The 14,499-nt window shown below is 43.4% G+C and overlaps 1 protein-coding gene across 2 annotated transcripts in view; it reads left to right on the forward strand.

The window, feature by feature from the left end:
* LOC6725349 (B-cell lymphoma/leukemia 11A) overlaps window positions 1-14,499 on the forward strand; it is a 44,903-nt gene that overhangs the window by 19,460 nt on the left and 10,944 nt on the right. The window contains exon 1 of one of the 2 annotated variants that reach the window (XM_039297028.2): window positions 9,695-10,937. The exons of the other annotated variant lie outside the window; for it this stretch is intronic. Within the exon in view, the coding sequence (XP_039152962.1) occupies window positions 10,883-10,937 (55 nt within the window). The 5' untranslated portion in view covers window positions 9,695-10,882. Of the gene's footprint in view, window positions 1-9,694; window positions 10,938-14,499 lie in introns of those variants that run through there. 2 annotated transcript variants of the gene reach the window in all.

A 14,499-nucleotide genomic window follows, 5' to 3' on the forward strand; every position in this document is an offset into this window, starting at 1 on the left:
TGCAACTCGCAACCAGCGCCTCGTCCCCAAAAAGTTTCGGAAGGCAGCTCTTAGGGCCATTTCATTGTCCGTTGTCCATTGTCCGATTCAATGCTGCTGCTGTGCTCTTGATGTTGCTGCTGCTGCTGCTGCTGCTGCTACATCTGCTGCTGCTAATGTTGCTGCCGTTTCCATTTAGTATTTGTTATGGCTTTTCTCTTAATTTGAGGTCGTGAGAATCATGGCTAATTAATTGTCCAACCAACAAATACATATGCAAAGGCACATGTGTAGCATGCTGCCGATGGACTATTGTGCTTTTGTATTGGCCAGGACTTCGCATTGACAACTTTATGAAATGGCAAAGTTTTGGTCCTTTGTGGGGCAAAGGTTTCGCCATATTGTTGCCAGTTTTAGTGTGACTTATACTGGAAGTCTTGTTTGAATGTCCTGCAAATATACCCCTGCTTAAATACGCTGATATGGCTCATTGTTGCCGCTGTGTTCCCAATGTTGCTGTTGCTTCTGCTGCTTTTGCTGTTGCTGTTGCTCATGTTGATGGCGTGTTATTTAAATATATTTAAAGCAGGTAGAGGAGCTCGACACAAAATTACAGTTAGACGAATTGGGGGAAATTCCTCAGCCGAAAGCAGCAACAACAAGGGTAAAACAAAGTAGCTAGGGTAAATGTATTGCAGTTGCTGCTGCTGCTGCTTTTGAAGTTGCTGGTGTGCCCTTTCTGTGCTGCTGCTTCCGCATCGATTTTCACATTGGCCACTGTTGCTGCCGCTGCCACTTCTTCTGCAGCCTCTTCCTTTGGTTCATTACAATTTATTTTTATGTGTAATGCAATTATTGTTGTTGCTGCCGCTTGAATGTTTATTCGCGCTACTTTGGCGGGGGCGTTTTAGAGGGGGGATTAGCGGTGGGCGGGGCACTCCGCCGAGGTCTTTGTTACACTCTCGGACATGACAACAAAGACACGACCACGACACGTTGCGAATTTGCCATGAACATTGCAGTGGCTGCAAGTTGCTGCTGCGCTGTGCTGTTGCAGTTGCTGTAGCTGTTGCCGTTGCTGCGGGGAAGCTGCTATTTGCAGCAAGAGTGGGAGGTGGAGGCAGTGGGTGGCTGGGCGGCTGGTAGGTTGGCTGGTTGGTTGGTTGGGTGGTGTACTGACCTGGCGTTGCACTAAATACAAACACACACTTACGGACACGGACACATCTGGCGCTGAAGATCGCGCGATTTCTTAATATGAGAATATTCCCACCATTGTCTCTTTCGCTGATGAGGCTCCAGAGCTCCTCTATTTCTTCTGTTTTCTGTGTTTTTTTCGGGGTGACTGACTTGGCTGTGGAGTGGGTTGTCCACTTCGATTGCATGCGAGGATCGGTGGTGGCTTCAAGCGGAGGAGGAGCCCTCTCCTCTTGGCCCATTTAGCACCAGCTACTATCTACCCACGAGCTGCTGTTTACCGCTGGCGCTGCTTTAATTCCAGTTATGCGAACTTCTTTTGTCTTTTCCCAAGTGCAGTGTGAAAAGATTCCGCATTTGGCATTCACATGAAATCGGTGGCGGCCCTTTACTCCAGGGGTCATTACTGGTCACCAGTTGTTTCAGTTGTTGTTCGCCGGTGGGTGAAAGAACGGTTCTTGCGTGCAACACACGTGGCAGTTCCCACCTCTCCACTAATTTATTTGCTCTGGAATCTGTTGGCCGTGTATGTGTGTACTTCTCCATCGCCATCGCCATCTCCTTCAACTTCCCTCTCCCCCCGTCACATTTTAATTAATAATTTATGCTCGGATTTTCTCTTTGCAGGTGAGTCTAACGGTAATGGCAGCACCACTGACACCACTGGCACCACCAGCACCACTTGCACCACATTGTGCGTCCACCGAATGTTCCCAGGGAACATGATCAGTCCGAAAGTTAGAGGAACCAGTGAGTAATGAGCAAGTACTGCTAATTGGCAGTGAATTAAGTAGCGGGTTATGGAACAGAAATCAATTGAATTAGTGTAGGAGTAATACAAAAATTTCTATTAATTTCTATTTGTTCATAAACATAAGTTTGCGATCGTTACTGCTTATGCTTTTAAAAGGCTCTGGTTCCGATAGCAAAAATAAAACCAACGATCAGCTTCGATCATTTGAAATCACTGTGGGTTACCTTAAAGGGAAACCCATTTCATTTTCCCCATCGCGCCGTCTGAGATCCTCGATGGTTGTGCAATTGTGCAAATCGAGACCAGAAACCCCAGCTTAGCCCTCACACCAGCGCACCGATCTCGTTTTGCGATCGAACAATGGGGCTGCACCTGCAATCGATCGAACAATTCATCAGGCGGGGATTAACAAAGATTTTCCCACAATTTCCCAGCAAAGTACCATCGAAATGCCCAGTGGCAGGAACAAGTATAAAATTTCATTATCGCGCACTTGCAAGACGGAAAGGGAAGGGAAATTGAACAAAATACAGAGCGGGCCTTAGGCTTATCCCATTACACTAAGCGCATATGCAGGAGTCCTGTGTCTGGAGTCCAGGGGTCGGGGTATTCACTTCTGAACGCTGGATTCGGAATTCTGGGTTCCTGTGTCCTGCATCCTGAGGCCCAAAACACTTGTTGGCCGCTTCATGTTTCAGCAGAAAACGGCGCAGACAAAGCAGCGCCGGTGGAAAATGCGAAAAGATCCTGGGACAATGTCCTTCGCGCAGCTATGCTGCCACTTGATTAGCTGCTACATGGAAAGAAAATGTGTATGCTATTCCATTAAGAAATTATATAAAATTCCAATAAATCCAAGAAGTACTTAATGCAAAGTTTGATCATCAAACAATGAAAGCCAGTTTTCTAAAAGCATTGAACGTATCTTCAAAAACTGAAGTAATGCTTCAAGCTGATCAAAAATCAATTAAAAATTCAGTTTTATTTTCAGTGCGCACGGTCCGCGAATAGCGGAAAAGTTGCAAAAATAGAACCCGAAACGCTGGCATTATTTGTCATGGGAAAGATGGGCAGGTGACTTGGCTCCTCTTGCGATCCTGTGCAGATCCTGCGAAATCGTCCTGCTTGGGGAGTTGGTAATTGAATTGATCGTGATTCGGATTTGTGGCCATTGTCGATCGATGAGGATGCAGATGTAGCCTCGATCATTATGATAGCTGGCGGCTACCTGAAGAGAAAGGCAGGGGAACAAGGACAAGGACCTCGGGATCGGAATTCAGAATATCAGGACCCCGAATTCAGAACTCAGTACAGGGGCAGTTGTAGCGAAATCGCCAGGACAATGAGTGCGCATTTTGCAGGCTGTCCAATATTTGCGACGTGTCATCGATCGAAGGATGCTTGAGAACCTTCCCGCTCTCTTTTTATTGAATGTTTTTTGGTGCGTGAGAAAAAGGATTAAGGAGGACATGCATGTATATGGCAAATGCAGGACTGTCACGTGAAAGAGGTAGAGAGAGGTGTGCAAAAATAGTGGAAAATGGCAGTGAGGGTTCTTCGGCTTTTGGCGAAATGAAGAAGAAGAAGAGAAGGGCCAGCTGGCTTGGCGACTGTGGGAATTTCTGGGAGCGAGCATCGGTGTCTGATTTTGATCCATTTCAGGCTAATCAAAGCGCTCGAGCTGAGGAGCACCCCGCGTTTTCCGCCGTTTTTCCCCACCCCCTCGATTTTCCGTCGATTTTCCTGGCCAATTTCCCGACTGTATCCCGCTGCCCACTGCGGCATTGTCTGCAAGTTCAGTTCGATAAGCATCAAGTTCTCACGAACTTTTATTGTCCTCAAGACGACGGCGAAGACGCTGGAAACCTGGAACTGCAACTGGCAAACTGCACGAGCACCACCGCCCCCTTCCATCCGCCCACCACCCGACCGCCGCCCCCTTTTTCCAGGCAGAGCGACATTTTCCAAGCAATTAATGCCAAATTTAGACAATCCAGTGCTCTTTCTTTTTAGCCAAACAAATAGCTATGTTCAAAATAATAGTGGCACTTGCTTTTCGAAAGGAAAATAAAAACTCGAAGCAGATCGGATATTAAAAAAAAATGGTTTATTTCCACTTATAATTTTCCAGAATCTTTGGTTCCTGTTTGCGAAGATTAATATCTGCCAGTTGAGCAACGCCCATCAATACAAAGGCTGCGGCCAAGGATTTGACTCCAAGAAGATAGTTTTTCGATCATTTTAATATTGTTGTTAACTAGGACTTGGACTGAATTATCATAGCCTAAATGAAATCACTATTATTTTGAGCTTAACTGTAAATATCCCCTACCATTTTATTAGCATGCTTAAAGACGGTACTCCTCAACTTCATTGAGCAAGGTTTCCCGGCGAAATTTTCCACCTCAATCAGGCGTGAAATATGAGTTAAACCCGCTAAGAAAATGGCCGGAAGTGAGTACGCCCCACTACTCACGCATGACAACAGTCTGGTTTCGTTATTTTATTTGATTTTTACTCAGTTCGTATGGGCATACGCTAACATTTCTTTGGCTTTTTATTTTTTGAGGCCCAGTTATATTTTTCGTGGCTCCCTGACCCAATTGCCGGCCTTACCTTGACTGAATCATCCAGCCGGAGACGGCGATAAGACCCCGGACCTTCGACCAAGCCCAAAAATACTGAAAACCAAGACACAAACAAAATTAAAGGGGGCGAGACGAGACGCATGCGCGCAGCCCGTCGCTAATAAATTCACGCATATGCGGGACATGTGGAAATTCAAACTAATTAAATTGTAAAACGAAATTAGCTTAGATAATTTGTAGAGTGCGATTCGGCTTAACCCTTTTGCTATCGCCATGGGCCCGCATAGTCGACTGACATAATAATGCATCAGATCGGCCAGGCAATTCGATATGGCATTGCACTCGATCTATAGTCGATTATCAGTTGCAAATAATTTGATTAATGATGTAGTGGGTTTCGAATCGGGTGAGATTTTTAAGGGTTATTGCAAAGTTTCAAACGAAAACGTGGGACTTCTCATTTTAAAATATGAGTTAAATGAGCCGTTAGGATGTGTAACATTTTGTGATTAGTTTCGATATTTTCTAAAAATCGAGTATTCCTATTTGTAATTGGCGCTCTAGCATAGCTTAGATTTTATTTAATGCTAACAAAGCAAAGAATATCCTTTCCATGGCGCCACTTGTCGTGACATTATCCTACTGGCTCCTCCCTTAACCCCCTACTGCCAGGCGGCATTTGCGGTTTGATGATGGTCGACGGTGTGGTCTTAACCCTGTGCAATTTATTTATGATTACGACTCTCAGTGCGTGCCTGTTGTTTTGACTGGTGGTCACATCCTTTTATGTATATACATCTGTGCCACTGCTACTGTGGGCGTTGTCCTGTTATTCTGCCGCTATTGTCCCTTTAGGACAATCCTGAAATGGTCAGCCAACTCGCCAGGTTGCCTGTGTTTACTCTGAAAACATTTACTCCTGTTGTCCTCGATTTTATTGCGGATAAATCACCTCGTTGAGCAAAGGACATTTGTGGGTGTTGTAGGCAATGACACGCCCATTAGTCTATTAGAAGATGCGGCAATGTGATAAAGGATCTCACCAGGCTTCCAGATGTTGTACTTTCGTATATGGATTATTTGAATCTAATTGTTAGATGACTTTCTAGTTAGTTAAGGCAATTTTTTGTTTTACCATCTTAGATTTTAGTATACGTATGCTTTACTTTATATGATAATAATAAAACTTATAGCGCGTTAACATTAGGCTTCCTTCGCCTCAAAGACCGACTCGCCAACTTGTGCTGATTCGGAACCATCACATAAATCGAAGTCTCTGATTACTCCATAAATATCGAAATCGTAGACCATTCGCCATGGCATATAGCCACCGCATTCCTCGTTTCTTTTGGCTTTTGGCCGTTGCTTTCTTTCGGTCTTTCGGCTGTGGGATATATAGCTATAGTCGTTCAATATGCGAGACACGTACGGCGGAAACAGCCGCATTGAGGCTGCGGTTCAGTCTGTAAATCCGAAATGGGGCAACAACACCTACGGCTGCAAACCATTCAGTTTAAGGCCCCTTTTGACCAGGTCCAAAAGTCGAGGCCAAAAGATGGGCACGTCCACGTCCACGTCCATGTTCACCGGCGACCAAGAGATCTCCGTTCGCTGATGGAGATGTCACTTGAGTAATTGTCGTCATACGCTCGCCGCTCAGCTTATTTTCCTATTTTCATTACCTGCCACACAAAAGCCGTCAGCGAAGAAAGTTTTCAATGTATGCGTTTACAGAGAGAGAAAATAACGCAACTCTATAGATGAAAATACAGTTTCCCTTTCACAATAATTAATAATTTTCCAGCCAGAATTAGTTGAATTTTGTTTTTGTATTTCGTTATTTTCTTCTTTTTCATTATGTTAGAATCCATATTCCTTTTTTCTGTGTATTTTCACCCTGGACCTTGGACATTGGTTGGCCTGAAATGCGCCTTTGTAGTTGCACAATCTGCGTGTCAATGATGACGCTACTCCCCAGAGAAACCCCAAGTTCCAGTTCCTCCACCTCCACCTCCGTCTTCTCCTCCTCCTCCTTCGATCTCCAATCGTTTGGCATGTCCAAGATGCAAGTCTGTCCAACGTGCAGCTATTTAGTGGCTTTGTCCCTCGCCCCCGCAATTCCATATCTCGGCATTCGCATCTGGGCAGCGCCTTTGTGTATCCGTATCTGTATCTGTAACGCTGCGTGTTTTGTATCTGATGCCCCTTGCTTTACCAGATATATCTACCATGTGTGTGCGTGTGCCTGTGTGTGTGTGTGTGAGGGTCTGAGCGGTCTTTTGGGACCGAAGCGACCTGTGTCCACGTCCGCCGACAACATTTCATCATCGTGATGATCGTGAAAGGAGCACCTCGAACAATAATTGTCACTGGTACAAAAGTAATCATAATTTCGGAGTTTCTCCCTCACACTCTTTCACCTTTTTTGGGTCCATTATGCAGAGTGACGTGTTTCACCTTACTTTTGAGAATTAGCAAATGTCTCCCAGGTCCACTCAACCGTTTCCCAAACAAAGGTCGAAAATATTGGGAAATATATATACACGAAGATGCCGGGTAGCTGATTGATTTGACCGACCAACATGATGCGTGAAGATGACAAATCCAATCACAACAACAAAGAAGTCCTGTGAGTTTCTCAAGGAGGACATCAGCAGGTTGAGGGTCAAGAACAGATAACGAACGGTTGCACCCGAAACTGATCAAAGAAACTGGATTTGGGTACAAGAAAGTGCAAGTTTTCTGGGAATTCGAATTCATTTCAGGAAATCCAATAAACTAAAACTCTTTCATTTCTTTTTTAATATTCTAAATCAAATGAGATTATAAAAAATTAAAAAAGTATGAAAAGATCTGATTGCAAAAGAACTTTCCCAGGAAAGTGTGTAGTAGCACAATAAAAAACAAACATGTTTTCCTTTAAAACATATTTTTTGTTGAATTTAATTTATGTTCTCTAGCTTTTTTTGCATTTTTCGAAGTTTTTTAGCTGATCCGCTACTAAAACCGTTACGAACCGATCAAATTTCAATATTCATTCCACGCTTTTTTGCTAGAAAAAAAAGCCAATCCTTGCCGCAGGATTTCTATCTGCAACACGCAGAAACCAGCCAACCCAGAAAACCGAAAAATCTGACAAAAACTGAAAGGAGCAAAGCCCCGAAAACCGGTCACCCTTCCTGTATGCCATAAATTTTCCGTTAAAAACGAATGCATTTCCAGTGAGATTTGCTCATTTAAACCGAAGCTGCTGGTCCAGGAAAACGTGAATATCAAGGGAAAATTATCCAAAAGAATGCCAGCCAAGAGTAAGAAAAAATGCAAAGGTAAAAAATCCAACATCCGAGGAGGGGAGACGACAATTGCCCGTCTTAGGGTGAGAGACCCACGAAACCCAAGACCATCTTCCTTTTTATCATTGTTTGAATTGAATTAAAAAAGCGACGGTAATCAATGCGAAGCTGCGCCGGCTGCTTCGTCCTTGTCCTCGTCCAGGACCCTCTATCTAAATCAGGCGAAAAAAACCTTTGCCTGCCTCACATGTGACACAAACGCCACCCCACCCCTCGCGATTCATATCTTGGGAAAATCTTGGCCACCACCCAAAAAAAAAAAAAAAAACGGAAAAAGGAAACCCAAGGCGCGCACACACACACCCAAAATCGGGAGGACGAGAAAAAAAACAATAAGGACACGCACGAGGGGCACAAAAAATTAATATCGGGGAAGGAAAAAAATTTGCATAGAACAAAAAATGCCGTTACACACACACGACGCACACAGTGAGGCTACCTGGACTCGGGCAGGACTCACTGAATTCGCAACTCTCCGCAGATCCTTAGGGGGTTGCAAAACAGAACGAACGGTAGGGAAAAAAATCACACTACCCCGGGACAAAGGAAATCGAAAGAAACACAAAAGGAAACTTTGAGGAAAGCAGGCGGCGATCGGTAAAAATTGCATAAAAAATAATTGCAAGGCGACAGGACGCGGGCTGGATGTCCTGTGCCTGGATGTCCTCCCCTCCGCCCCTTTGCGTTTGATTAAAGCGCACAAAGGACAGGGACCAGTTTTTTTTTTTTTGCCTTCTTCTTAGCGTTCCAGGACATTAGCAGCATCCTTTTACAAGGCAGCTCGCATCTGCGCAGGCGCCGCCGCGTCTTAGTCCTGCCGAGGGGTAAATCAAAAGCGCGCGCAAAAAAACCAGGGTTCGTTATGCCCGTGGTATGGTTTAGTAAAAAAAAAAAAACAAAAAACAACACACATGAGGAACAAAAAATTCGTTTACCCTCGTGACAAAGGGAAAGGATTAAGCAACGAGGCAGAAGAAGAGAATCTTAGAGAATGTTACGCATCCGCCTGGCCATCTCCATCTTCACCTCCTTCCCCGAATCCCCTCTATTATTAGATATATGTATTCAGGGGGAAGGGGGTTCTGAGATCGGGGCTGGTCGCCACACTTATTGCGCAGCTTCCGCGATCTGAACTCCAGAGAGAACTGCGCACATCCCATGCTGGGATAAACGATGCCGAGATTTGGAGAAAGAGAGTGGGAATAGGAGAGAGTTCAAGGAACTCCGACGTTTCCAGGATCTGTGGAGCATTGTCTCCATAAATAGCTCACTTAACTGAAACGGAACTCGAGCATCCCCCTTGCTACAACAATGTCCATGCTTTATGAACGAACTAAATCTGATCCCCTGCTAAACTCGATATCCAAGAACTATAAACTATCTAAAACTGACAACTTCATAGTATGATATTACAGAACTCTATCTGCCCACTAAACTAATTTTAAACACTTCGTACTGATTTTAATAGCAGACCATTGTCTTCATCAATAAACAGTATAGCCAATAAGAAGTAATTTCTTTTCGAGATACGAAAATTATTTCTAGCCTTGACTTCAAAATGACAAACCTAATCCAAATCTTTGTCATAACCTTTTATGACCTCTACGGATAATAATATCCTATATAATATCCTATTATAATAATAATACGGATAATAATATCCTAGATTATTTATTGAATTTTTTCATTTAATTTGACTAAAGAATTACTTTTTCAGAAAAGTAATATAAATTTGAAAATATGTTCCTGCTGTTTTTGAAAGAGTGTTTAGTTAATTCTTCAACTATTATAAATTGTTGATTGTTATAATTGAACTTTAAATGATGATTTTACTGTGGCATTTTCTAGGCCTAGCTTTAGTTACGATCCCAAGTGAGACCCTGTCATTGGTCAGTTGTTCGCTGCCCGACAACCCGTTCGCTCTATCAACACACCTCCTGCTGCTTCCCCCCCGCTCCAATCCTTATGCTCATGACATAGTTATAGTTACACTCCTTCGCCGGCGTTTTAACCCTCTGCTGTGCGTAACAGCTCAATTTGGGCAGCGATTAGCGGCGGACAGTCGATAGTTTTCCTTTATCCATGTGAGTAGACAGATTTTTCCTATAGAGGGGGGGTTACGGGGGAGCAGTCGTAGTCGCCGTCGCTGCCTCGGTCGGCGTAGACGCTGGCAGCAACGGACAGTCGTCCAGAGATGAATTCATCCCCCTATTTCCCATATATTTCGCCTTTGGTCCACTCGCAACTCGAACATGTGCGAGGGAGAGGTACAGAGGGCAAGAGTGAGAGAGGGAGACGGGCCAGCAACCCCTGCACGCGCGTGTGTGTGTGTAGTGGTGACTACACACGTTTTTTTCCTATATGGTTTTTTTTAGCCCCGACCCTCGAGGGTCAAAGGGAATGAAGAGCGGTGTGTGTGCGCTGTGTGTGAGTAAAAAACGCTGTCTCTGCCGACGTCGACGGCGACGGCACAGCCTCAGCGGCAGGATTGAACGTTCGACGACCGTCGACCCTCGAGCGTCCCAGGAAGCCAACTAGTTGTCAGTCCACGTGAAGCCTCCGAGGGGTCAACAACACACTGCTCACGACCTCAAATCAGATTTAGATCCTTCGGCCGACAAACACGTCGATTTACCAAACATTACCTCGCATTCCCCACAATCACTCGAAACGGTTTAACCGATACGCAACCGATACCCAGCCGTTACCGTTACTGTTACCGCTTCGTGTCTTGTGAAAGTGCTCAAATATAAGAAAAACACAAGAAAAAACAAACATTATAGGACAACCACACGCAGGACAATTGGATTACCTACGATCGTGTGTGTCTGTCACTACAATCTTTTTGTGCCTTTCACTTTTTTTTTTAAATGCAAAAACTATTTTTTTTAATCTAAAAACGACAAAAACAACAATAACTTGTGATGTGTTAAAAGTTTAAAACGTAAAACAAAACAAGAAAAAACAAAACACAAGACACCACAATATTTTTTTTTTATACAAAAATCAAGATGTACAACAAAATGCTGTCGATCAGTGAGGATCATGGATTCCGTTCGCTGAGCCGTAAGTTCAAAATTAAAAGCAAAAAAAGCTCCTTAGTTTAATATGTGGTATGCCTTGAGTGACCAAACCCTAAAATTGTTGTTATATCATAATCAAGAGCACCCAAAACATTTCCCAATAAGCAATTGCCCAGAGGCGTGTATCTTGGACGGAGATAACCGCAGCATTTCTTGGAACTTCCCAGAAATTCCTATAACAGCTCTTCCTGTTCTGTTCAGTTCTGCTGCGGTACTTCTTTTTACCATGGTGTTCATGGGTGTCTCTTTAATCATTCGCCGTTGTCGCTCTATGTTGTCCCCCAAATAGATACAAAAAACAACAAAAAAAAACAGGCAAATGTGCGGACAATTTTTGATAAGGGCGTTGTACTGGGAAGAACAACCAGAACAACAATAAGCCAACGCCCGCACCCACACCAGCACACACCCAGCGGTATAGTGGGTATAGAGGGGGCAACCTACTTACCTACCTATATGGATCGCGCAGCTATATTTACATATGTCCGTCGTGACTGTCGTTGACTTTCGGGAAATAAAACAAACTTCTCTATATCGCCTCTCTGCACCTTGCTCACAATACAAATACAAATATTTTAGCGACAAAAAACGAAAAAAAAAAAAAAAGAAAAAAACAGAGCAGGGTAAAAACAACGACCTGAAAATGAAAAGTAAAACTTACAAGCCACATATGTCTTATCAAAAGAAGTGAGCAGAGAGCAACAATGGGAACATTTCATTGGCTCTAAGCAAATAGAGCGGGTCTTCTTTTGCCATCGGTCCACCTCAAACTTACATTTCGATTACAAACGGATGTTCAAACAGCGCGCGACTTCAAAAGACCAATTGGATTGCAGCTAACCGGAAGTACAGTTGCACTTAATCGCTTCTTAGCAAGATACTTAGAATAAAACTAGATAATCTGCTCAATCCTGGAATAGTTGAAAGGAAATTGACTATATTTATAATATACACCTATACCTTATCTAGTTTGTTATGTTTGGCATTAACTAGGCTTTAGTTTCCTTAAATAAAAAAGTTCGAAGCAAAAACACGGGGAACTGTTTAAATTTAAACGTATTTACTATCATACATTTAAGTTTTCACCTGGCTACATTTAAACATTAATTGCTATGTATTTGTATTGCACTTTCGGTTGAATGCTCTTTTATTATTTAGTGTGGTTGTTGTGCGCCCATACCTTGTGCCCATTTCCTTTGGCTTATCAGTCGCCATGTGTGTCCAGCTTTAACACACAGACAGACGCACACGTGGACTATATGTTAATGCCCGATTCCAGGCCGCGACCATATTTGCATATGGCTCATTCACTCAACCTGGCGGGGTAACTGTGGGCTCGTACCGTCCGCTTGTCCGTCCGTCCGTCTACGGGTCTGCGGTCTCCGGTCTCCGGTTTTACGGTCGGGGTTCCATTTGTTTGCTCATTTGTTTGTCCAGATATCCAGTCGCTTACCTTGCCGCCATATGCGGGTGTTATCAGCAGTCAGCGCTAGCTTTTGGCTAACCGCTTCTTCTCCTCGTTTTTTTTTTTCCCAAAACCCCGTGAACCCCCCGAGCCACCATGAAACGAGCTCTATTGGGGGACAGTAGGCAAATAAAACCAAATTTTGTATGCTAAAACACTTTGCGAAGGCGACCGGTGTGATAAGGCTTCGGGGCTTCGATACTCGTATTGTTGCGCCCCCGCACAACCGAAATCATTGTAATTCCAGGCGGTACAATATATGTATATAATATAAAACACTATGTGCATGTGTACGACATACCGCGCTCTGTTTGTTATAGTTTCAGCTGCTAAACACCTTTCCACGTATCCGTATCGCTATGTTATCCACACATAATTTGTTTAAACAAATTAAGTCGGGGGCCGCTTGACTCCAGTTGATTTTCAGTTTTTCAGCTGCTGACGTCGCTTTGTCACTGTCAGCCAAAAAAAAAAAAAATAAAATTCAACCGCCTGTTGGACACAACACTTACATATTTATATATATACTTACTACTACTACGCCCACGCCGACTGTTATCGCCTGCCACAGAATTTTGAATTTGTTTAACCCTTTTTTGTTGTTAAACTTTTAAATGAGTTGGCCAAAAAACAATACAACAAGTCGAAATAACAAAAAAAAAGAGCGTTGTCTTTAAATATTTACTCAGCATTTTCGGGGCGTTCGTTATTATTATTTCTACTCTGTTTTTTATTTAACAACCCGTCAACGAAGTGGAGCACTTGGAGTCATTATAACTGGATAACCATTCAGCTGTCTTTAGTTTTCGATTTTGCAGCGTTGAAGGAAAAGTGATTGAAAACGAATATATTTATACATACTGTCTTTTTCCTTACCCAATTTTCTACTTTAATATTAATAACAACTGTGATTGCTTAAAGTGGCACAAGTTTCGCCGTTTTCCACCATTTTGCCCACAGATAGTTGGTCCAGTTTTTCGTGGCTGACGCCATTTTTCATCGGGGTCCTGTGTCCTTCGTCCTGCGTCCTGCCAAAGCGAGCACCTAAAAACAGCCGACGAGGACGACCGTGTGGCGCTCTCTGCCTGGTTTTTATGGCATCCCCACAGATAGAGCAGCCACCCATAACCTTTGGGCCATAAAACCGAATCCTTCGAATCCTTCGCGACTCCTTGGCCCTGCACATGTGTGTGTTTCTGCCAGGATGGGGGCATAAATTAGCACAATCAACGTATTGTTTTCGCCCTGCCACGCCCCCATCCCTGGGCAGTCAATAACACGAGAACGTTATAAATAACAAAAATACAAGGAGCCGAACGAATTTCATATTTTCTTGTCCTGATAATTTGCGCAAAACTTCTATTAATATGTTAATTCTTAATTGTCCTACTTGGCTTACCCCTAGAGATACATCCTATATATAAATATATACTATTGTCTGGGGGGATATTAATGGCCGCAGGCTTGCATTAAATGGCCAGGAGTGCTTTAGGCCAAAGTCGCAGCTCGTAAATATTTGACTTAAGCTGCGCGGTTAACAAATCGACGCACTTCAATTTATTTTCTTCGGCTTTTTTCCTTCTGTTACTGCGGGGAGAAAACGTCTGAATTAATTACGCATATATGCAAGAGGGTAAAAGATGCCAATGACATCACACCAGCTAATAAATTCTGATTCCCGCAGCCAGCAAAAATGTGGCACTTTATCTGGAGATCGGAAATGCATAGCAAATTACTCGGTAATTGGGTAGGAGAGTAGTCCATCTTCAAAACTTCGTTTATGAAAATAAAATATCAAATATTAATAGAATAATCCAGTCCTTTGTCTACCCATATAGTATATATTGACTATTTGATCTGCTTAAATCGCATTCGATTTGGTCACTGCCCGAAAGGGTTAATGCAATTTATGACTTTACGGTCTCGGTAAGCTGGCACTTTTATGAAATCTATTTGGCAAGGACTCTGTTGACACTTGTCAGGCGGACTGACACATTTGACAGCTTCACACCCTTTCACCTTTTTCTCCTGTTCTCTCTTTTTTTTGGTTCAGCCCCCTGGCTCCTAAGCATTATTAACC

Source organism: Drosophila simulans, chromosome X (assembly GCF_016746395.2).
Source record: "Drosophila simulans strain w501 chromosome X, Prin_Dsim_3.1, whole genome shotgun sequence".
Lineage (NCBI taxonomy): Eukaryota > Metazoa > Arthropoda > Insecta > Diptera > Drosophilidae > Drosophila > Drosophila simulans.